Raw genomic sequence first — 22,469 nt, forward strand, 5'->3', positions numbered from 1 at the left:
GGGTTCCAGTCTCAGCTTTGTCACTCACCCACCAAGACTCTCCAGCTCTCTGAGCCTCTATTTCTGCATCTGTAAAACGGTGATAATGGTGATGAGACCTGTTTCTTAGGGTCATTCTGCAGTTCAGGGAGATACTGTGTGTGGGGACCTAACCAGAGTGAGCCTCAGAACTTGAGAATTACCTTAAGGGAGGCCTTAAACCCAAAGGGCACAAGGGGGCAGTCTTCCAGCCATCACTGCCCCTGATTCATTTCATCTGGCTCTTGTGGTGTCTAAAACTATGAGTCAAAAACAGGTAATTTCAAATAAAAATCTAGATTTCTGGCTTCTACTGAAAATGGAGTTATTGACTCATTAATTCAATTAATACACCTCTGTGAGCACCTACTGTGTGTCAGTCCCCGCCCTCAGGTAGCTTTCATTCTGGTGGGCAGGACAGCAGTGGGCAGGGCTGTGGCTCTGCACCTCACCACGTCCACATGGGCCCCAGACATCCTGGCCCCTGCCTGGTCCTGTGGGCATTCTGGGTCTGTGACCATGGCCTTAACCCTTTCCTCGCCCCCACCGCCAGCAACTGACAAACCACATCCGGGACACGCTGCCAGGGCTGCGGAACAAGCTTCAGAGCCAGCTGCTGTCCATTGAGAAGGAGGTGGAGGAGTACAAGAACTTCCGCCCTGATGACCCAGCGCGCAAGACCAAGGCTCTGCTGCAGTGAGGCCCTCCCCAACCCCTGACTCCCCATCGTGGGGCTGCCCCTCGCCCCAGCCTCTCAGCACAGGGCTCTCCCAGGGCTCCCTGCACTGGGTTGCTGCTGCCCCCTCAGGTCATGTCACTCTCTCCCCAGGATGGTCCAGCAATTTGCTGTAGACTTTGAGAAGCGCATTGAGGGCTCAGGGGACCAGATCGACACCTATGAACTGTCGGGGGGAGCCCGCATCAACCGGATCTTCCATGAGCGCTTCCCCTTTGAGCTGGTCAAGGTAGGCAGAACCCCCAGGGGCAGGAGGGCTCAGGACTATCCTCCCACCCACCTACCTAAGACTCTCTCATGCGTACGTGTGCTGACCCCACTAGAGGCCCTGATGCCCAGCTCTGGGAGTGAGGTGGACCCTGTTTGACCTCCCAGGTAGCAGAACAGGCCCTGACCAGCCATCTCTTTGTCTCCTACACAGATGGAGTTTGACGAGAAGGAACTCCGAAGGGAGATCAGCTATGCCATCAAGAATATACATGGCATTAGGCACGTATTGGGCCCGGGGAGGGGAGCTGAACCCTGGAAGGCAGGAGGGGTCTAGTGCAGAGACAGAGGGAGTGATGGAGTGAGCCTCCCTCAGGAAGGACCAAGAGCCCTACCTAGTCCCCAATCTCCTCAACCCCGACTTTCTGGCTCCCAGCTTGGACAGGCTCTGGATAGGGGAGGTGGATGGGAGACCCAGGCCACCCCCTACCTGCAGCCTGCTACCCTCCTTTGCTTGTCCCTGGGAGCGGCCCGGAGGCTAGACCAGTGGGGTAGAGCCCGAGACACAGGTGGCTGGGGAAGCACCCTTCGGGCTTGGGCCCCCTGCCCATCCCCAGGGTAGGACAGCTCCCCCCGGTGCTATCCAGCGCAAAGCTGCCCAAACCACTGGGTGGGGCCTGCGGTGGAGCATCAGGTGTTAGTCTGTGAACCTTTTATGATGGGATGAGGCCTCTCAACCGTCCAGACCCGCCCACAGTCCCATTAGCCCAAAGTTGGCCCCATTCCACCCCACTTTCCTCCTCCTAGCCAACCCCAAGGCCTGTGGAGCCGGGACAAAGACTGGAGAATAGACTGTTCCTTAAAAAGCTTAGCCCTGCTCCAGGGACCCAGATCTACACTGTCCATTCAACAAGAAAATTTAAAGCACCTGCTATGTGCCAGGCAGTGAACAAGACTAAAATGTCACTGCTTTCATGCAGGTTCAATTCCAAGGTTTGGCATGGAATTTACAGACTGCATTGGCTAAGGCACAAAAAAGAAAAAAAATCTCTTTCCTAGTCTTAAAATAAAATGCTTTATTCCCAGAAAGGCTCTTAAAGAAAACCCAGTTTGACAGTTTTCAAACCATTTCTAGCCATAGAACATTTTGTATGAGCAGAATCTGAAGACAAAGCAGGACAAATGCAACAGTTATAAGCAGACCTTGTCTTGCCCTAAAGAGCTTCGATTGAAAGGCCTTCATCAGAATCCCTCCTGCCCATTTTACAGATGGGGACACTGAAGTCCAGAGAGGGGTAGTGGGAGGACCCCGAGGGCAGAGCTCAGTGGGGCAGGGCGGGGCCCTGGCCTGGTGCTCCTGGCAGGAGCCGGTCTGTGACACCATGCCCTTCTTCCGCTCCGGGCGTTCAGAACGGGGCTCTTTACCCCAGACATGGCCTTTGAGACCATTGTGAAAAAGCAGGTGAAGAAGATCCGAGAACCGTGTCTCAAGTGTGTGGACATGGTTATCTCGGAGCTAATCAGCACCGTTAGACAGTGCACCAAGAAGGTAACCAGCTGCCCGGCCAGCCCCTGCCTCTGCCCCGCCCTGCTCTGCTGCCAGGCGCTCCTTCCCCACCTCCCCCAGTGCCTCCTGGTAGCATGTACAGACCTCAGCGGGGTGGGGGAGGCAGGCCACCACAGTCCAGGAGAGGGGGACTCTCTGAGGTGGGCCTCACCCAGCCCTGTCCCCCAGACCAGGGGAACCAAGGGATTAGACATTGGAAAGACAGGTATGATGGTGGTAATTTGCCCTGAGAGCCCACCAAGAGCTCCCCCAGCTCAGGGAGAAGAGGGGACCCTGAGCCCCCTCCCTGCTCTCAGAGGTGGGGTCATCTTTGGGGGCTCCAGGGAGGGGTCTTGGGGAAGTCTTGTCCCTGGAGACAGACGAAGTACAGGACCTTCTTGGGTGCTGCCCTAGGGGCCTGGACAGCCAGAGGGATTCAGAGGACCCGGGTCAAGCAGGTACCCTGACTCCCCACTGTCCTTCATCTTCCCCATCTCACGCCATCCTCACTCAGGACCCTCACTCAGGACCCTCACTCGGGACCTTCCCCGTCCCTTCCATCCACATCCAGCCTTCCAGGGACAGAGCCCCCTCTGCTATGTCATTTGAGCCTCACAGAACCACTCGAGGAGGGCACGGCAGGGCAGGGAGGATGGCACCCATTTCACAGCAGGAAAACTGAGGCTCGGGAGATCAAGTGACTTGCCCGAGGTCATATGAGCTAGGAGGTGGCAGAGCTGTTACTTGGAGCCAAGGCTTTGGACTCCAAGTCCAGTGCTCGTTTGATTCCACCCCCAGACTCCCTTCCTTTCCCCTCCCCACTGCTGCCCTGGCCCCTCTCTATCACCATCTCCACTCTTTCTGTCTTTCCTCTTCTCTCTCTCTGTCTTTCCAAACTGAGCTCCTCCAGACTCCTTAGGAGGAGAGGCAAAGGATGCCCCTTGAGGAGAAAGGGAAGGGCAGGAGTAGAGCAGGGAGCTGGAGAATGGCGATCAGGCAGCTACACAGCAACTCCAGGAGGCATCATCTGCCCCATAGTCTATGGAAATGGAGCCCCCTGGAGTTGTGCAGTGCACAGCCTGGGCAGCAGGCTGAATGCAACAACCTTGGTGGAGAATAGGGAATGGTGCTGGGCTTTGGAGTCGGGATGAAGCGAATACAGGAGGTTCTGGGAAACCTAGAATTGAACAGAATGTGGGTGATTGGGGTCCTGGCCTGGGTCAGCTCCTCAGCAGGACGGCATAGGAAAAGGACAAAGACGGCATAGGAAAAGAGAGAGAGGGCAGGCTCAGTGTAGCTGAAGAGTGGGGGAGAGGAGGGAGGCAAGCCCTGGGGAGAGAATATGAACTCCGTAAGTGCCCTTGGTTGGGGCAGGGGCTTGGTCCCTCAGACCCCTCCCATGCCCTCAGAGCCCTGGGGGTTGCTTGGCAGCACCTGGGAGGTGCCAATCCAGGTGGCGGCAGGAGGGCCAGGTCCCACGCTCACATTGTCTTCTCTTCTCTCTCTCTTTCTCTGTGTCGGTGTCTCTCTCTCTTCCCTCGTGTCCGTGCCATCCTCCACCCCGGACCCTGGCCCTGCTTGGCTTTCACTCCCCTCCTTCTCCTCGCCCGCCCACCCCCGGCTGCTCCTCCTCCTGTTCCCCTCCTCCTCCCCGGGTGCAGGACAGGCCTCTTCACACCTGATCTCGCTTTTGAAGCCACAGTGAAAAAGCAGGTGCAGAAGCTTAAAGAGCCCAGTATCAAGTGTGTGGATATGGTAGTCAGTGAGCTCACGGCCACCATCAGAAAGTGTAGCGAAAAGGTATGATGGCCGCCCGGGAGGGGCTGGGCCTGGCCACCCCTTCCTCATGGCCAGGGCCTCCCGTGGGCAAGAACCAACTGCTGAGCAAGGCTGGCAGCCTCTCAGCCACCCAGGTGGACCCAGACGCCCAGGCCGGCCCGGGTGATTCCTGGCCCCAGGGTCTCATGCCAGCTTCTAACCCTGGGTCTACTGTACTCATGATTCCTTCAGGCCCCCACCTCTGCCAGAAGACTTTGCTCTAACCCAAGCATCCTCAATGGCCGCTTTGATGGTGATGATGATAAGGAGGTGGCCGCTGTTTATCGAGCACCTACTGTGTGCCAAGCACTAGGCTAAGTGCCTGCCCTTGTTATCTGACTTAATCCTTTTAACAACCCTAAGCAGTGAGTAGTCTTATCCCCATTTTACAGATGACAAAACTGAGTCTCAGAAAAGGAACAGCAGAGTGGGATTCAGATCTAGGGAGGCTGAGGGAAGAGATCTGGGATCAGGGCCTCCTGGGGCAGGGGAGCTATCCCAGTCCCTCAAAACCAATTTGCCTAAAAGCATATTGGGTTACTCACTTTACTGTAATCCATACATGTTTGACAGGGTCAGCCTCTTTTGAGTCATCCGTGACCTTTTAGATGGCTTTTTCCTATTTGTCTACTTTGGGGCATTTTGGGGACTTTTCGCCAGATCGTCTAAAGCAGTTCTTCCCAGGGGCCTGCATGAGTCCAGCCTCACTTGTATTTGAAAAAGCTCTCTACACTGAGAGGTGGGGGAACATCTGCCTTAACTTCATGTTTTAAATAAGTATCGCGGTTTTCATGGCTCATATATAATTAGTCCTGTGCGCCCCTTACACAATCCTATCTCACTTTTGCTCACTTCTGTGCCAAACGGGGATAGATTAAGCAAATTAGCATCCACTCAGTGCCTGATCCAGGTGGAATCAAATCTGGGCTGGACTCTCCATTGCATAGTATATATCATGACATCTAAATCACGGTCCCACTGCATCATGAATACTAAGCAACGCAATCTTAACTTTTGCTAAACTAAAAAATACCGAGTTTATTTTAAGCTACCTCAAATCTCTTTACAAAAGAACACAAAATATATCTAAATTTTTTAAAACTTTGGGTTTTCATTGTGAAAGGGATACATTCTCAATTAGAGAAAATTTGGAAAATGCCCAAGAGTGAAAAGGAGGCAACAACACTCCCTTTCCAAGAGCCACACTGAGATTTTTGTACATTTCCTGCAAATACACTCCTTTTTTAAAAAAAGGAAATTATCGGTATTGATTTTGTTCTGATCATACATGATTGTTATCAAAATATTCAAACTGCACAGAGAAAGCAAAAGTCCCTATAAGCTCACAGCCCTAGAGATAAGGACTAGGGTGTGCTAGCAGTAGACCCTTCCTAACTAATTACAAATATACACCGGTTTTAACCTAAAAGGGATCACACTGACCACACTGATCGGTGAACTCTTCTTTTTTACTGAGCAATGCGGAGCGGAATCCTTGTAGTAGCTACGTAAAGATCATGCCCTTGAACAGCTGAATTGTATTCCACTGTAGAAATATGACATGATTTATATATTCAATATCCTATTGACAGACATTTAGGTTGTTTCCACCTTTTTTTTTGTTTTTCTTTTACAAACAGTGCTGCAGTGAATAGCCTTATAAATATATTTGTAGTACTTATCCTGTCATTTCTTTAGAGCAAATTTCTAGTATAGAATTGCCTAGTCAATGGATGTGAGCATTCACAGTTTTGGTAACTTCTGCAAGATTTGCTCGCCAAAGAGTTTTCACCAATTTATTCCCCCAAACTGTTTTTTTCTGTACATAGGTTTATTTACTTTGTTAGGTATTTACACTGTGAATATATTAGTATCCTGCTTTTTCTCTTAATAACATACATTTTGGTGGGTGTTATTACATAGTCGATGTGAACATTTTTTTAAATAAATTTTATTTATTTATTTATTTATTTAATTTTTGGCTGCGTTGGGTCTTCGTTGCTGTGCGCAGGCTTTCTCTAGTTGCGGCGAGCAGAGGCTACTCTTCGTTGCGGTGCGCGGGCTTCTCATTGCAGTGGCTTCTCTTGTTGCGGAGCACGGGCTCTAGGCATGCGGGCTTCAGTAGTTGCAGTGCGTGGGCTCAGTAGTTGTGGCTCACTGGCTCTAGAGCGCAGGCTCAGTAGTTGTGGCGCATGGGCTTAGTTGCTCCACGGCATGTGGGATCTTCCAGGACCAGGGCTCAAACCTGTGTCCCCTGCATTGGCAGGTGGATTCTTAACCACTGCCCCACCACGGAAGTCCCTATGTGAACATTTTTAATGATTGCGTAATATTCTATTGAATAGATTTATCATAGTTTACTTAACCATTTTCCTATTGGTGAACACTGAAACAGTCTCTAGTTTTTCAATATTATAAATACCCTGGCAATGAACATCTTTGTGTATAAAGAATTTTATTTTTCTTTCTCTAGGATTATTTCCTTAGGATAGATTCCTAGAAGACTGATTACTAGATATGAACATTTAAAAACTGTGGAACACTTTGCTGAATTGCCTTCCAAAAAAGCACTAATTAGGGTAAATGGTAATATTTTGGAAACAACCCAGATGTCCATCAAGAGGGGATTGACTATGGTATCACACAGACAATGAAAGACTATAGTTGTTAAAAGGGCAAGGGATATTTATTTCCATTCACGTGTCCTTCCACAATGTACCATGGGGGGAAAAGCAGGTCTCAGAGACGAACGTGTAGAATTTGGGGGGGGAAATTAATATATATAAATGATAAATATATAAAATATATAATATAATATAATATAATAATCTACATAAGTGATACAATTCCAAAGGCATAGTTACTAACCATTATTTTAAGAAGGCAAAGAACACAGGAATTTTTTCATTTCTACTTCACAAACTTTAGTCATATTCAGATTTCTTACAGTGAGTCGGTAAATTTTTGTAAGGAGAAAAATTGATCAACAAAAACTTTAGAAAGGAAAGCTTATAAATTATTTCTAAAAAAAATTGCCTTTTAATTGATTTAATGCATAGTAGTTTTTTGTTTACATAGCAAAATTCACCCATCTTCCTCTTTTTTTTTCCCTCCCCAAATCTTCTAAATTTAGCAAGCCACTCCTGCTGATTATTCCTAGCCCTGCTGGGATTAGAGTTTCATCTCTGGATGAAATCTGGAGTTTAATGTCCAGCACAGGGTGTGCTGCTCAGTCCTCTCAACAACCCTAAGAGGGAAGGTGCCATTATTACCTCATTTCACACATGGAGAAACTGAGGCTCAGAGGGGTCCAAGCACTTTTCCAAGGAAAGTCAGCAGGGTAGGGGGCTCGCTTTGAACCCAGAGCCATGGTGGCTCCAGGGCCTGCATTCCTGACCACTAAACAGTGGGCTCCAGGCTGACTGCCCCACTTAGCCAAGACCTGAGAGAGAAAAGTTCCATTTTAAAAACTGGCTGAAAGTTCTGGAAATGCGCAGAGGCAGCCAGAATGGAAAAAGATGCTCAAAGGGAACAGAACTCCCCAAAGGGGCTGAGGCTGCCCTGTCATTTGTGACACATGGAAAACTTGACAAATGTAACATCCAGGCCGTTAGTGGGAGAACTGGTCACGCTCTTTGGCAAACTGCTCCCTCCTCCTCCCTCCTTGCCCCTCCCGCAATGCCACCCAGGGAGGGAGCACTTGGGACCATCTCAGAGGAGGCTTTTCTGGTGGCCGTGACTCGGTCCCAAATCCGCCCCAACTCGGGGACTGTGAGGAGTGATGACCCATCCCTGAGCCTCTCGGGGCAGCAGGGTCCACTGGGCCCCTCCAGCCAGTGCTGTTTCTAAGCCCCGGCTCTCAGGCTGCCTCTCTCCCAGGTCCCCTGAGCTTGGCCACATGAGCCACACCCTTGGCAGAGCCATGGAACAGTCGGGGGGGAGTGGGGAGGATGTGGCATCTCTCAAGTCTGCCTCTCCTGGGCTGGCATCCAGGGCGCTGCTTTCTCCCCCACCCTCCTGCCTCTCCTGATGCCCCCCACCCCACCCCCACCCCATCCCCTTGGCCTCCATCTTGCCCTCAGAATCACTACCTGTGACCCAGGCACGCTAACCTCCAGCTCTCTTCCCACATAGGGGGATCCACCTGCGGGGCCTGACCCAGGATGGGAAGAGGGACAAGGTGTGGGTCTAGCTTTGCCCAGCCTGGGCCCCTCCATGGCAGAGGAGGAGGTCCCCTTGGGTAGACTCCCACCATCAGCAGCTCAGCGAGTCCCCCTCTCCAAGGAGCTGCCGGTTCATGAGCCAGAGGGCAGAGGAGCCCATGTCTGCTCACCCTGGCAAGGAGGGCAAAGACTTCCATCCTTCATTCATTCCCTCATTCTTTCAACATGCCCTCTTTGGGCACTGGCAGTGTGCCCAGCCCTGGGCCCTACCTTCAGGGCAATTACAGTCCAGTTTGGGGAGGGAAGGGGGGTGGAGAGGGATGGGGCACATGGAGGTGGTCACAGTAGGCTTTCTGGAAGACACGCTATTCAACAGAGTCCTGAAGGAGGAGTCAACCCGGGTTTTGTCCAGAGCCTGGCTGAGCTGAAGGCAGAGTTCACAGGCAGGGGGGAAGGGTTTGGAGCAACTTCCCCTTTGGCCTCAGTTGATAAAAACTGAGGGGGGGGGGGTGTGGGTAGAAGGGTGCTACTGAGCTTCTACCCCCAAAGGAGTGGGGTAGAGACAGGCTGGCCGGCCAGCTCTGAGCCAGGCAGATGTGTCGGGGTAGTGGTGCCAGGACAGGGCATGCAAAGGGAGGCAAAGCCGGGTGGACGCTACCAAGAGGGCCCCCGCAGGGTACTGCTCATGCCGCTGGCACTCCCGCTCCGCATGCCCACCCCACCCCCCAACGCCCTCGCATGCCTGTGCCTCCTGCATGTCCTTTGTGTGACTGCTGGTTTTCCCCTGCTCCCCTCCCCCAGCTCTGACAAGGAGCATTGCCTGTCCCCAGCCTGACTCAGGAGGCCACCTGGCACCTCGGGCCCTGCCCTCCCCAGATTCTCCCTGGATCGTAATCTGCAGGCTGTTACCTGCCTGTTTCCCCACCTGACTGTGCCTCCAAGCCTTTGAGGAGGCAAGGGGTAGCCCTGAGGATCAGTGAAAGTTTGGGGCGCTAACAGCGCCCCAAACAAAGGCCTCAATCGAATAGGTCTGTTTCCAATATGGCTGCCACCAAGATGGCAGCCGAGGAGCAGGCCGATTCCCAAGGCATTTGTGCTCATGAGAACTGCCGGGCCCATGAAGTTGCCCAGGTAGGCTAGTGAAGAGGGCCCGGGACTGGGAAGACCCTTGACTTGCCATTTGGAACCCACAGTTGGGGGAAAGGGGTGGCTGTGGCTTGGTGCCATCAGCTTCCTGGGCCCCCAGGTGTGGGGCATTCTGCGTGTCCCTCCCACCCCACGCCCCTGGATTCTGGTGGGGTTTGGGTGCCCCCTACCCATGCCCCCAGTGTACGTGGCTCTCTCCCCTCCCCCCCTCCCCAGCTCCAGCAGTACCCCCGGCTGCGGGAGGAGATGGAGCGCATCGTGACCACCCACATCCGGGAGCGCGAGGGTCGCACCAAGGAGCAGGTGAGCCCACGCACCGCCCCCTCTTCCCTCACCTTTCACTCCTGTCCTTGGGCTCACCTCCTTCTTCCCACTTTGTCTTTTCTGTCTCAGTCTCTCTTATACTTCCTCTCCTTGTATTAACTTTCTGCTTCTCTCTTGCTCTTTTTTGTTGTGAGAAAATATATACATAACATAAATTTTCCTGTTTTAACCACTTTAAATTGTGCAGTTCAGTGGTATTATGTACATTCAGATTGCTGTGCAACCATCACCACCATCCATCTTCAGAACTTTTCATCTTCCTAAAATGAAACTCTGTCCCCCTTAAACCGTGACTCCTAGGGACTTCCCTGGCGGTCCAGTGGTTAAGACTCCACGATCCCAATGCAGGGGGTGCGGGTTCAATCCCTGGTTGGGGAACGAAGATCCCACATGTCACACAGTGCGGCCAAAAACAAACAAACAAAAATGACTCCCATTCCCCCTTCCTCCCAGCCCCTGGCAACCACCATTCTCCTTTCTGTTTCTATGAAGTTGATGACTCTAGGTACCTCATATAAGTGGAAGCATGCAACATTTGTCCTTCTGTTTCTGGCTAACTTCACTTAGCATAATGTTTGCAAGCTTCATCCATGTTGTAGCACGTGTCAGAATATCTTTCCTTTTTAAGGCTGAATAATATTCCATTGTATGAATAGACCACATTTTGTTTATCTGTTTGTTTCCACTTTTTGGCTATTGTGAATAATGCTGCTATGAACACAGGTGCACAAATATCTCTTTGAGAGCTTGCTTTTAAATCTTTAGGGTATATTTCCAGAAATGGAATTGCTGGATCATATGGTAATTCTATGTTTAATTTTTTGAGGACCTGCCATACAGTTCTCTAGAGAAGCTGCTCCATTTTACAATCCCACCATCTGCTTCTCAACTGTCTATACTCTGGTCATCTCACTTTGGGCCTCTCTCTCTCTCTTTGCTGTTTCTCTGGGTCACCATACACCCCTCATAGGCGCCCTCCCTTCCTTTTATGTAGTCATTTATCAAATATTCATTCATTCATTCATTCATTCATTCATTCAATAAGAAGCATATTCCCTGAATGCTCCTCTGAGCTGGGAGGAGCAGAGGTGAGCAGGTTCCCTCATGGCTCTCACAAAGTTCACAGGCGAGTCCTTTTTCCTTGGCCATCTCCCTGTCATCTTCTGTCTATACCCACCTCTGACTCCCAATTCCCAGCTTCCATCCTCATACACCCCTTCTCCACAATGGTGCTGTCCCTAATCACTCACATTTTTGTTGCCCATGTTGTGTTTCTAAATCCTCACTGGTCTCTTTTTAATGACAAAATGATAAATACTCAATAAAATATTCAATCAGTACAGAAGTCATTAAATTACGAGTAAGTGTTCCTCCATTCACTCTTCCCCGCCCCCAGTCTCCCATAAAAGAACCATTATTAAAAGTTTGGTGTGTCCCCTTCCAGACATTTTCCCTAGGCACATACAGATTCCAGATTTCCTCTTACTCTTAAAGAATCACAATCCTGTGGTGTGTCTTGCCTTTTTTTCTCTGAAGATAATTGTAGCTAACATCTGTTGAGCACCTATTACAGGTCAGACCCATGACCTTCCTCCTCTCACTGTGTCTTCACCACTCCTGTGAGGCTGAAACCCTTCACTTGTGGAATTTGAAGCTCGGTGAGGACAAACTCACAGGAAGCAGCAGGGCCTGGGTCTGAACCCGGCACTGAGCGTCAGGAATGTCACCCCCATCACAATTTGGTTACAAATCCCATCACTCTTAATTATTTGCAAAGGGGATTTTCCCATGCCAGAATCTAGAAGTTATCCTCATTCTTCTGAACAGCTGTAGAGTGCCTTTTAGTTTCGAGGATACCATAATCTATTTCACCTTCTGATAGCCGTTGGCTTGTTCCCAGTTTTTCTCTGCTACAAACCACACCAGACTGAACACCCTGGTACATGTATCTTTGCTCACTCAAGGAGCTTATCTGTGAGATATAGTTCTAGAAGTGAATATATGCATTTTAATGTTGTCAAATATTGCCAAACTGCCCTCCAAGAAGGTGATACTAATTTACAGTTCCACCAATGGTATGTGAGAGAATCTGTCTTCCCACAGTTGTGCCCACGCTGGTCATTATCAATATTTATTATTAATTTGATAGGTTAAAAAGGGATCTCATTTTAACTTACATTTCTTTATTAATGAGAGGGAGCATTTTTTACATATCCTTATTGATTGTACGCATTTCTTCTATGGGTTACCCATTCATGTTCTTTGACTATTTTGATTTGTGTTTCTTGTCTTCCACTTATTGATTTATAGGAACTCTTTGTTTATTATGGATACTATTATGGATACATTTATTTATTGTGGATTATAGATTGATTTATTATGGACTCTATACATGCTGCAAGTATGCTTCTCCCAGCTTTTCATGCATTTTAAAACTCTGTGGTATCTTTTCCACTTTACTGCTGACCTGTGTATCCTTGAAGGTCATGCTCCTCATCGATATTGAACTGGCTTACATGAATACCAACCATGAGGACTTCATAGGCTTTGCCAAGTGAGTGCTCCCTGGTCAGAGAAGGTGACACCTCGTGTGACTGTGTGTGTATGTGTGTGTAGGACCCAGGCCTGTTGGGTTAAGCCTCTGGGTCTGGTGCCCACTGAGCAGTAGCAATGAAGCCGGGCCTCTTGAGAGAAGTTTCTGGGACTCTTCTTTCTCTCCTCATTAGTGCTCAGCAGAGGAGCAACCAGATGAACAAGAAGAAGGCTTCAGGGAACCAGGTGAGTGAACTCCACTGCCCCAGCCGGAGGGATGGAGGGTGCCGGATGGACGCCAAGCTCTGAGATCCCCCTCCCCCGAGGGGAAGGGTCCCACAGGGGCCAGAGAGCCTGTCAGATGCCAGCCACAAGCCTCCCACTCTGCATCAGTAACCCTCTCTCCTCTCTCCCGGTGCTTCTCGTGGTTGCTATGGTTACCTCTTTGCAGGATGAGATTCTGGTGAGTACCAGGACTGGGGCTCTTGGTTTGTGTAGTGAGGGGGAGGAGGGGACCCATTTGTAGTGGGGATGTGCAGGGGTCAAGAGGGCAGCCTTTGGCTTGAGCTGCTTGCACACACCAGCACATGGGTGTCCACATATGCACTCAGGCCAGAGGCAGGGTCTAGCCACACACAGAGTCCCACCAATCTGTCCATCATTGCGCATGAACTAAGCATCTACTTCAGCCAGAGGTAGACCATGTGGGCTGGGGTGGGTGAAAATGCCTGGCAGGGGCCTGGCACTGAGTAGGAGCTCTTTAAATATCTGTTGGATGGATGGATGGATGGACTGATGGATGGATAGATGGACGGATGGATGAGAGAGAATGTTGGGGGTTTTTTTGTTTTTGTTTTTGTTTTTTATTTATTTATTTATTTATTTATTTTTGGCTGTGTTGGGTCTTCGTTTCTGTGCGAGGGCTTTCTCCAGTTGCGGAGAGCGGGGGCCACTCTTCATCGCGGTGCGCGGCCCTCTCACTGTCGCGGCCTCTCCCGTTGCGGAGCACAGGCTCCAGATGCGCAGGCTCAGTAGTTGTGGCTCACGGGCTTAGTTGCTCCGCGGCATGTGGGATCTTCCCAGACCAGGGCACGAACCCGTGTCCCCTGCATTGGCAGGCAGATTCCCAACCACTGCGCCACCAGGGAAGCCCGAGAGAATGGTTTTAAGCTGACATCTCTACCAGAGAGTTGAGTAAAGAGATGAATGAAATGTCAAGAGACCAGTGCCTCCTTACCTATTCTGTCCTTCAGATCTCTGCTGAAACATCACTTCTCAGCCCTGGTTGTACCACCAGCCATAGAGTTTGAGCTCTTCCAGAGGCTGTAGTTTCTTTGTGATAATCTAGGTGTTTGTGTGATTACTGGCATCATATCATTTCCCTCCTGAACCCCATAAGGGGAAGGGCTGGGTCTGTCTTGTTCACCAGTAAATCCTCAGCCCCCAGTGCAGTGCCTGGCATACAGTAGGTGCTAAATAGAATGAAGGAGCTAATGAATGCAATATCCCAGGGCAATTCGGTTCATCAAACACTCACTGGTGCCTGTACTGTGCTGGCCCCTGGACAGGAGTCAGACTCTGGCCCTGCCCCTTGGAAGCCTGGGCTTGTAGTCAAGCCCCAGGCATGGTGGGAGTGGGGGGAACAGGAGACCCCTGGTGCTGGGGCCCTGGAAGGGGGTTTTGGGTGAGCAGGGAGGAGGGCAGAGCTGGGGGTGGCCGAGGGAGGACAAAGGCTGCGAGTCAGGGCAGGAGCAGGGTGGAAAGGTCTGTTGGTCAGATTGGGGAGATGGAGGGCCAGGGTGTGGCATTCAGACTCAATTCCAAAGACAGTGACAAGATGCTGAGGGGATCCTCTCCAGACCGGGAGAGTGGGAGAGTGGTCATGAGGCACTTGGCTACCACATCCCTGTTAATGACTAACGCAGCTACTAGCTGTGATCCGCTGTGTGACTTGGGTTCTCCGCAAGGTTCTCGGGGAAGCCAGAGAGGTTTAAGGAGGGCTGGGAGTGGGGGCGGGGGGGTGGCTTTGAGGGCCTTAGAAGCAGGCTTGACCCCAGAGGGCTTTCCTGCCAGCCCCAGGCTGCTCAGTCTTCTCCGGATGCTCAGGGGAGAAGCCAGGGAGGCCAGGGCTGGGGGAGGGAGCAGCAGTAGCTCCCTTGTCCCCTCATCTGTCCCGCCACCAGGGTCTGGTCAGTGGTCCTGCCCTTGGAGCAGAATCCACAGGCCCTAATCTGCGTCAGTGGCTCAGGACAGTCCCAGGGACAGCTGCTTCCTGCTGTGAAAAGAGACCTTTGCCTGCTACTCTGGGCTTCTCCGAGGAAGAGGAGTCTGGGCAATTTGTGCTCAGCCCCTCCCCACCCCCCGGCGTCCGTGCTCTACCACCCCACCCCTGTCTGGGGCTTGAAGGCAAAGACTCTTAGAACCCTACTATCATAGCATTCATGTATTCATGCCACAAATATTTATTGATCACTTACTGTTTGCCTAGCACTCTGCCAAGTGCTGGGATACACCAGCGAGGGAGACAGTTCACAATTTAGCAAGACAGACTGACATCAACAGATAATCACACGCATACACACACACACACAAATTCAAAATTCCAGTCATCGTCATAGAAGAAAGCTTAAGGGAGTGATGAACGATTACAATAGGGGTCCTGGCTTATATGGGGGGCCGGGGAGAGCCTGCCTGAGAATGTGGCTTCTGAGCTCATACCCAGAGGATGAGTAGGATTTGCCAGGCAAACAGGAGGAAGTGCTTTCTAGGCAGAGTCAACAGAAGCATGTGCAAAGTCCCTGAGGTCAGAAAAAGTCTTTGAATAAACTGACTGTTAACCTGAAAAGATACTCAGAGTTATCTTGCCCTATCAGCCACCTAAACTCTGCTTGCACACTTTTTAGCAGTGGGGAGCTTGTCCCCTACCAAGGCCACCAGTCCCCTACTCAGATGGCTCTGTCAGAAGGCTCTTTATTCTGAGCTGACCTCTGCCTTCCTCTGTCTTCCCCTCTGTTCACTTGTGGTTCAAACCAGGGCAGGTCTGGCCCCCATCCTCTCTGACCAGCCAGGCCTTGAAGAGCTGGGGGAGGGGTGAGCTTTTGAGGGTCTCTCTTTGCCTACCCCATCTTCCATGGGGAATCCTGGCCTCTGTCCACTGACTTCCTGCCCACCCCAACCCTCCAGGTCATCCGGAAGGGCTGGCTGACCATCAACAACATCGGTATCATGAAGGGGGGCTCCAAGGAGTATTGGTTTGTGCTGACCGCCGAGAATCTGTCCTGGTACAAGGATGACGAGGTAAGTAAAGGGCCACTGGTCATCAAGGGGTTTGGCTGGTGGCCAGAGGCAGGCTGAGACCCTACCACAGGCTTGGAGTGGACTGAACCCCCCAAAAGGGGTATTTAAAAATCCCATCAAAGACCTCGGGGTGGAGGTGGGAGGTCAGGACCAGAGGCAGGCAATCCTGGGGGCTTATCCAGGCTGGATGGAGAAGATGGCTTGGCAGGACTGGGGAGCTTGGGGCTGAGCGCCCTGGGGTGGGCAGGGGTGCTGGGCATCCCTCCCTGACCCCACCAGCCCCGCAGCCTTCCTGTTTTCTTGCTCCAGGGCGTGCCTCCTACTCCGTGGCCTCCACAGGCCCATGACACACACGAGTCCAGCTGCCAGACACGCTGTTAACCCCTGCACCCCAGCCCCCCAGCCCCCAGCAGTCCGAGGGGGATGCCCAGGGTGCCTCCAGCTAGAGGGGCGAGGAGTGATGGGGCCCCACAGAGGCACCACCCCAAGCCCCTCCCTGCCCACTGGGCACAGAGAAGCCCAGCCACCCCCCTTCCCTACTGCTGGTCTCCTTTAAGAACAAGTCTCTTTGGCTTCCACATCTGGATTCCAGAGGTGACCAGAGAGAGCAGGGAGGGCTGGGGGGGAGGGGGCTTGTGGTAATGAACTCCAGCTGGCCAAAGAGTGGGGGGGAGGGACCCCCTTCTTCCTGAGGGGTCTGTTGAAGGCGAGGGTGCTCTCCATGGGGGAGCAGAGCCTGGGGCGGTGGCCTCTGATTTCGCTCTCCAAGCCCCCCTCCTTGATCCCTGCCCCCTCCAAGTCTCCCCAGGCAGGGCCCCCCTCCTCACTTTGGGCGGGGCCCTCTGTCGTCACCGGCGGGGGCGCCAAGCCATCTGGACCTCATTACCCCAACCCTGGCCTCTCCCAGAGCATGGGGCCCCTCGAAGGGGTGGAGTGTGGGGCGGTGCGGGGCACGGGTGTGGGGACCGCTTCCTGCTCTACCGCCCGGGCAGCCTCCCTAGACGTGCCCATGCCCCACCACTCCTTGGGCTCCTGTGTTGAGGTTCCTTGCACAGGGCCAGGGGACAGTGTGACCTGGGGCTGGGGGCCAGCGACGGGCTACACTGGCGGGGAGGAGGGAGTATATCTGAGCGGGGCCCCCATCCTTGTATGTGTGTGTGTGTGTGTCGGGGGGCTGGTCTCTGTGGAACTTCGTGTGTACATTTGAGTTGAGTCGTGTGTGACCCGGCGTTGAGTGTATGTGTGGGTAGGGGAGGGCTGGGCAGTGAGTGCTGGGAGGTGAGGGTGTATGTGAGGCTTGTGGACGTGGGGTGTGGGAGTTTGACAGGAGAGTGTCTGGGGTATTAGTGTCGGGGCGTGTTCGGTGTATGAGGGTTTGCATGTGTGTTTGGGGGCAGACCATGTGTGCCTGAGGCGTGTGTGCCCGTGCCCGGTGTGTAAGCGTCTGTGTGTATGTGTGGCGAGTGGGCTTGAGGAGGGAGGGCATGCGTGTGGCACGTCTGAGGATGTGTATTGTATGTATTGGGGATGTAAGGATGGGGAAGGGCTGGTGTTCCATTGTGAGTGGGTGTGTGCGTCTGTGCGCGCATGTGTGTGCATGCACTTGTGTGTGCTTGGGACACGGATGTGTGATTTAAAATTCGAGTGTGGGAATGTATGTTTCCGAGTTGTAGGTGTGTTCGTGCCGAGGTAAGGTTGCGTGTGTGTGTTGGGTTGTGAGTGGATCTTTTTGCCCTAAAACAGCTGGGGACACGGAGGTGGTCCAGGCTGGGCGGAGGGTGATCTGTCCCCCTTCTCCACCCAGCCACCAGCCGTCTGGTCTTTGGGACTTGGGTGATCCTCTGGGCAGACAGGCGGCCGCCCACATCCCCAGCCCTCACTGACCCCCCATCTTCTCACTCTTCCTCCGCCACCCATCAGCAGCCCCAACCCGTCCCACAGCATGGTGGCGCCCCCACCCCTGTTGCCTCCTCCCAGCCCACCCAGTGCCCCCCAAGCCCCCTGCCCCGGCTCCAGGCTCCGGTTCTGGGATGGCGCGCGGGGGTCGGTCCAGCTCTCCAGCGGCGGTGCCGAGGGTCTAACCCAGCCCAGCCTAACCAATGTGCAGACTACTGTACAATTTGGGAGTCCTGAACAGATAGTCTAAACACTGGGTAGACGGAGTGGAGGTGTCCTCTGATCCTTCCAGGCTGCAATGTCTGTCCGTCGGGTGAGAGCTTCGGCCCCACGTCCTGGAGATGCAAGGTCCCCAGCCCAGCCCAGCCAGCCCGGGGTCCCCTCTCTGCTCTGACTCCCCTTCTGCCTCCTTTGACGTGGCAGGGGTGAGCGGGAGCTCTGGCTGGGGAGGAGGGGCCTGGGGACGGGCCGGCCTGCGGGAAGGAGGCTGCTCCTACCTAGTGTCCAACCCCAGAGCAGAGCGCAGGGCGGGTGGCGGCGGGGCCTCCCTCGAATGCTTCCAGATGTTCCCTGGCCGCGTGTGCAACTTCCTCCTCTCCTCCCCCAGCCGCCCTCTGGGGCTCCCGGCCACCCGCCTGGCATAAAGAGGGCTTTATGTGGCTGGACGGGCCAGGGGGGTGCGGGGGGCAGAGGGAGGTGGGCAGGATGACGCCAGGACGGGGAGCGGGGTCCTCCGAAACCCAGCCCCTGACCCGAGATCCGAGGCGAGGCTCATGCCCAAGCCCCGAGTCCTCCAAACCCACACAGTCACCCCCCACTGCGTCCCCGGGCGTGGGCCCTGTGGTGTCGGGTTGGCTGGTGGGGTACAGGCAGCAGAAACCCCTCCCCTCCTCCCAGAGCCCCATCCAGGGGTACCTCCTCCGAAGATCCCTGAGCTCCTCCCCTCTGTCTGTAGGACAGAGAAGCCTACAGTCACGTGTCAGCCCCACCAGACGTACACACATGTGCACACAGGCCTGGCACCCACATGCCATCCACAGATAAGCATAACTCCTCCCAGACGATACAGATAAACCAAACAGATTCAGCCCATTACGAAAACTATATGCACGTAAGTATGTGCGCCCACAGCGCATGTCCCGCAGGTACATTCATGCAGACACATGGACATTTACAGTTGCCACACCTACGAAACTGTGCACACGTACAAACATGCTCACACGCACACACGGCCGGGCTGGCACCTCCTCAGGCAACCTCGTGCACACACAGGGACACACGGGCACACACACAGTGGTGAGAGGACACGTGCTCAGACGTGCACATGTTTGCACAGGCATACAACCACACACGTTGCACACACAGACTCACCATCTCCAGGCTTGTGCTGTGTGCCTGATTGCTAACACATGGGCAGCTGTGGGGAGTGGGCTGAGCCAGCCCTTTGAAGCTGCCAGGCCTGGTGGCCGCCCCCCTTCCCCGTCTCTCCAGTCAGGAAATGAAGTCAGAGGCTTATCCAAAGCAGGCCCCATCGGCCAGGCTGGGGGCAAGAGAGGCCGAGTGCGGGGTCCCTGGCTGGGGCTGGCCTGGCTTGCGTCCAGGGCTTGCTTGGGGCGGGATGTGGGAGCCAAGCTCAGCCTCGCCACCCCAGGCTCTTGAGCTCTGGCATGGATGCGGAGGTGGTGGGAAGGGCTTGAACGCCGTGGGGAGCCGAGGTGCCCAGCAGACCCAGGGCTCCGTGGCCAGGCTTTCATCAGACAGCACCCGTGCAGTGCAAGGGGGCTGGTGGTCTACAGTCCCAGGTCCCCCCGCCCTGCAACATGGAGCACCCTTAGGGAGTGAGGCATAGCAGAGACAGCACCAACCTCACCCATCACTCCTCCCTCTCCCCCAGGAGAAAGAGAAGAAATACATGCTGTCCGTGGACAACCTGAAGCTGCGGGACGTGGAGAAGGGCTTCATGTCCAGCAAGCACATCTTTGCCCTCTTCAACACGGAGCAGAGGTGCCTGCCTGCCCCCACGGGGCCCTGGGGAGTAAAGACGGGCCCACAGATCCAGAAGAGAGAGAGATCTGCCCCAGGCTCCCCAGCAAGTCATTCATTTGACAAATATTTGTTGAGTTTCTAATCTGTGCTAGACTCATGTCAAGATCTCGTTCCCGGCCTCCCTCCTGCCACCCCTTCCTTTCTCCTTCCTGCCTTTCCTCCCTCCCTCTCCGTCTCTCTCTCCTTCCCTCCCTCCCTCCTTCCTCCCTTCCTGTCCTTCTGCAATCACTTGGTTAGTACCTGCCCTGCATAAGATACTGGCAGTACTAGGCCTCTCCCTTCCCAACCCAGGGCTGACTCTAGTGGACTTTCTCCTACTCAGAGATGAGGGTTCAATACAGCTGCCAAGAGGGGAAAGCCTGGGAGGGGGCCAATGGGGGTTGAGATCTAAGCCAGGGGCTGCACTGTCATGGGTGCCCATTTTATGAGAGCTCAGTCCCTTTCTAATAGAGTATTTTACTGCTCATTTCACTAAATCCTCTCAATGACCCTAAAAGGCAAGAATTGTTATTATTAACCCATCTTCCAGACGAGAAAACTAAGGCTGGGAGAGAAGAAGGGACTTGCCACAGCTGGGAAGTAAGAAAGCGAGGATTGGCCCACAGGCACGATGACCCCAGTCCACGCACGCCCTTAACCACCAAGGTGAATGGGCTTTGCCCCCCGTCTCCCCTCACCACCTGCCCCATCTTGCAGGAACGTCTACAAGGATTATCGGCAGCTGGAACTGGCGTGCGAGACACAGGAGGAGGTGGATAGCTGGAAGGCCTCCTTCCTGAGGGCTGGCGTGTACCCCGAGCGTGTTGGGGTGAGTGGCAGGGGAGGTAGGGGAGGGGCAAGCTGCTTAAAATAAGGGGCTCCGGGGGGAGCCATCCACAGTGATGCCAAGCCAGGCCATATTTTCGAGCTCTTCTTGGGCTCAGAAATAGCAGGGATCCTCCCCCTACCTGCTCTGGGGTGGGATCAGAGTTAACCCTTCCTCCCATCCTTCTCCAATGCAGTTTTACACGACCCTTTCTCTGACACAGATGGCATTTCCGGCATCCCTTGCATATGATCATGCTTTCTTGTGACTGCCTTCACTTTTCTACGCTCTCTCACTGTGACAACGTCTAGAGTTGCCTTACAGTTGGCGTGCAGTGCCCTGGGTTTACTCAGTCCCTCCTCTTTTCCTCTCTGTGTGTGTCTGCTACGGCTGTGCTCGCTGGTGGCGGCGGCGACGATGGCAATGCTGGTGTGGTGACCTCTATGGCTTTGGTGTGGGCCTCCCAGGACAAAGAGAAAGTGAGTGTGTCCCTCTCTCACCTTCTGCCAGGCGTCTCTAGCCTGGTGACAGATCTGGCCAGGCCTTTAGGATCAGGAAGTGTCCTTGGAGATGTCCTTTCCTAATTTATGGACTGGGAAAGTAAGGCAAATTCTAGGTACTAGAGTCAGAGCCAAGATAAGGCTGAATGAGGGTCTGGGGTCCTGAGAGGCACTGGGGTGGGCAGAGCCCAGAGACCCAGAGCTACGGGGGAGCCGGTGTCTTTGTACACAGAGATAGCTTCTCTCCGTACCTCAGCGTTCCAGGCATCCTTGAAGGGGCTGGGACCCTGGGGATGCCTGGAACCTGGCTTTGAGGGCCCAGCCATCCTGATGCCCTGTCCTCAATGGCAGGCCAGTGAGACGGAGGAGAATGGCTCAGACAACTTCATGCACTCCATGGACCCACAGCTGGAGCGGCAGGTGGAGACCATCCGGAACTTGGTGGACTCATACATGGCCATCGTCAACAAGACCGTCCGGGACCTCATGCCTAAGACCATCATGCACCTCATGATCAACAATGTGGGTGCACCACCGCGTGGGGGATGGGTGCTTTCGTGGGACCAGGGAGGCAGGTGGCCAGGTTGGCCTGGGGTAGGCACGGGCTAGTCACGTGGGACCAAGTCTGGGGAGGGAGGCATGGGTCCAAGCCAGAGCTATCCGATAGAAATATAATGTGAGCTTCGTATATTATTTTGTAGATTCACACAACCAAGTTGTTCCAAGCATGCTTAAATGCTTTCCAGGAGGGGCTAGGAATCTGCATCTTTTGAGAACTCCCAGACCATGTTTTGAGATCTCCCACACCATGTTTTGAGATACACACCCCCCGGAACCACTTCCACCCATGGCTTAGTGAAAAAGCATGGCCCGAGGGGAATTAGAACTGTGTTGGAATCCTGGCTTTGCCGCAAATTCCCTGTGTGACTTTGAGCAAACGAACTACCCTCTCTGAGCCTCTGTTTTCTTATATGCAAAATATGGATAATGATAGAGTTGAGGATTAAATGAATATAAAGTGCATAACAACACAATGCCTGGCATGTAGTAGGTGCTCAACATAAATTTAGATAACGAATAAATGAGACACAGGCCTACGGCATAAAAAACCTCAGCATCTCTCCACAAATATTCCAGAGCCTGGGCCAGGTAACATCTGGGAATTTTTAAGGAGAACATTAACCCATGCCCTACACACAGAGACTCACATTTCACCCAGTCCAGGCACACATTCACACCTGTTACTCAAGGGCTCAGAAAATTTTAAACTGTCGTCTTCCTTATTTTGGTCCAGTGGAGCATACAAGTCTTTGGAAAGGGTGTAACTACCCCATTTTACAGATGAGGAAACTGAGGTTGAAATAAGCTGAGTAACCAGGTGTCCTGGTGCATAATAGGCCCTGAGTGTTCTCCTAGATCTATGACCTTGAACAGT

The 22,469-nt window shown here is 53.2% G+C and overlaps 1 protein-coding gene across 13 annotated transcripts in view; it reads left to right on the plus strand.

Moving 5' to 3' along the window:
• The window catches only part of DNM1 (dynamin 1), a 45,185-nt gene that overhangs the window by 17,238 nt on the left and 5,478 nt on the right, over positions 1-22,469 (plus strand). For 10 of the 13 annotated variants that reach the window (XR_005020180.1, XR_005020181.1, XR_005020183.1 and 7 more), the window contains exons 7-19: positions 572-714; positions 848-983; positions 1,176-1,243; positions 2,372-2,510; positions 9,851-9,937; positions 12,442-12,512; positions 12,685-12,736; positions 12,942-12,953; positions 15,674-15,787; positions 19,578-19,687; positions 20,426-20,537; positions 21,002-21,013; positions 21,386-21,556. Coding sequence is in view for 9 of the 13 variants with exons in the window: in XM_036854261.1 (XP_036710156.1) it covers positions 572-714; positions 848-983; positions 1,176-1,243; positions 2,372-2,510; positions 9,851-9,937; positions 12,442-12,512; positions 12,685-12,736; positions 12,942-12,953; positions 15,674-15,787; positions 19,578-19,687; positions 20,426-20,537; positions 21,002-21,013; positions 21,386-21,556 (1,227 nt within the window). In the remaining 4 variants the exon portion in view is untranslated. Of the gene's footprint in view, positions 1-571; positions 715-847; positions 984-1,175; positions 1,244-2,371; positions 2,511-4,168; positions 4,308-9,850; positions 9,938-12,441; positions 12,513-12,684; positions 12,737-12,941; positions 12,954-15,673; positions 15,788-19,577; positions 19,688-20,425; positions 20,538-21,001; positions 21,014-21,385; positions 21,557-22,469 lie in introns of all 13 variants that reach the window. The other 3 variants (XM_036854262.1, XM_036854256.1, XM_036854259.1) reach the window with 1 other exon arrangement.

Source organism: Balaenoptera musculus, chromosome 6 (genome assembly GCF_009873245.2).
Source record: "Balaenoptera musculus isolate JJ_BM4_2016_0621 chromosome 6, mBalMus1.pri.v3, whole genome shotgun sequence".
Classification (NCBI taxonomy): Eukaryota; Metazoa; Chordata; class Mammalia; order Artiodactyla; family Balaenopteridae; genus Balaenoptera; species Balaenoptera musculus.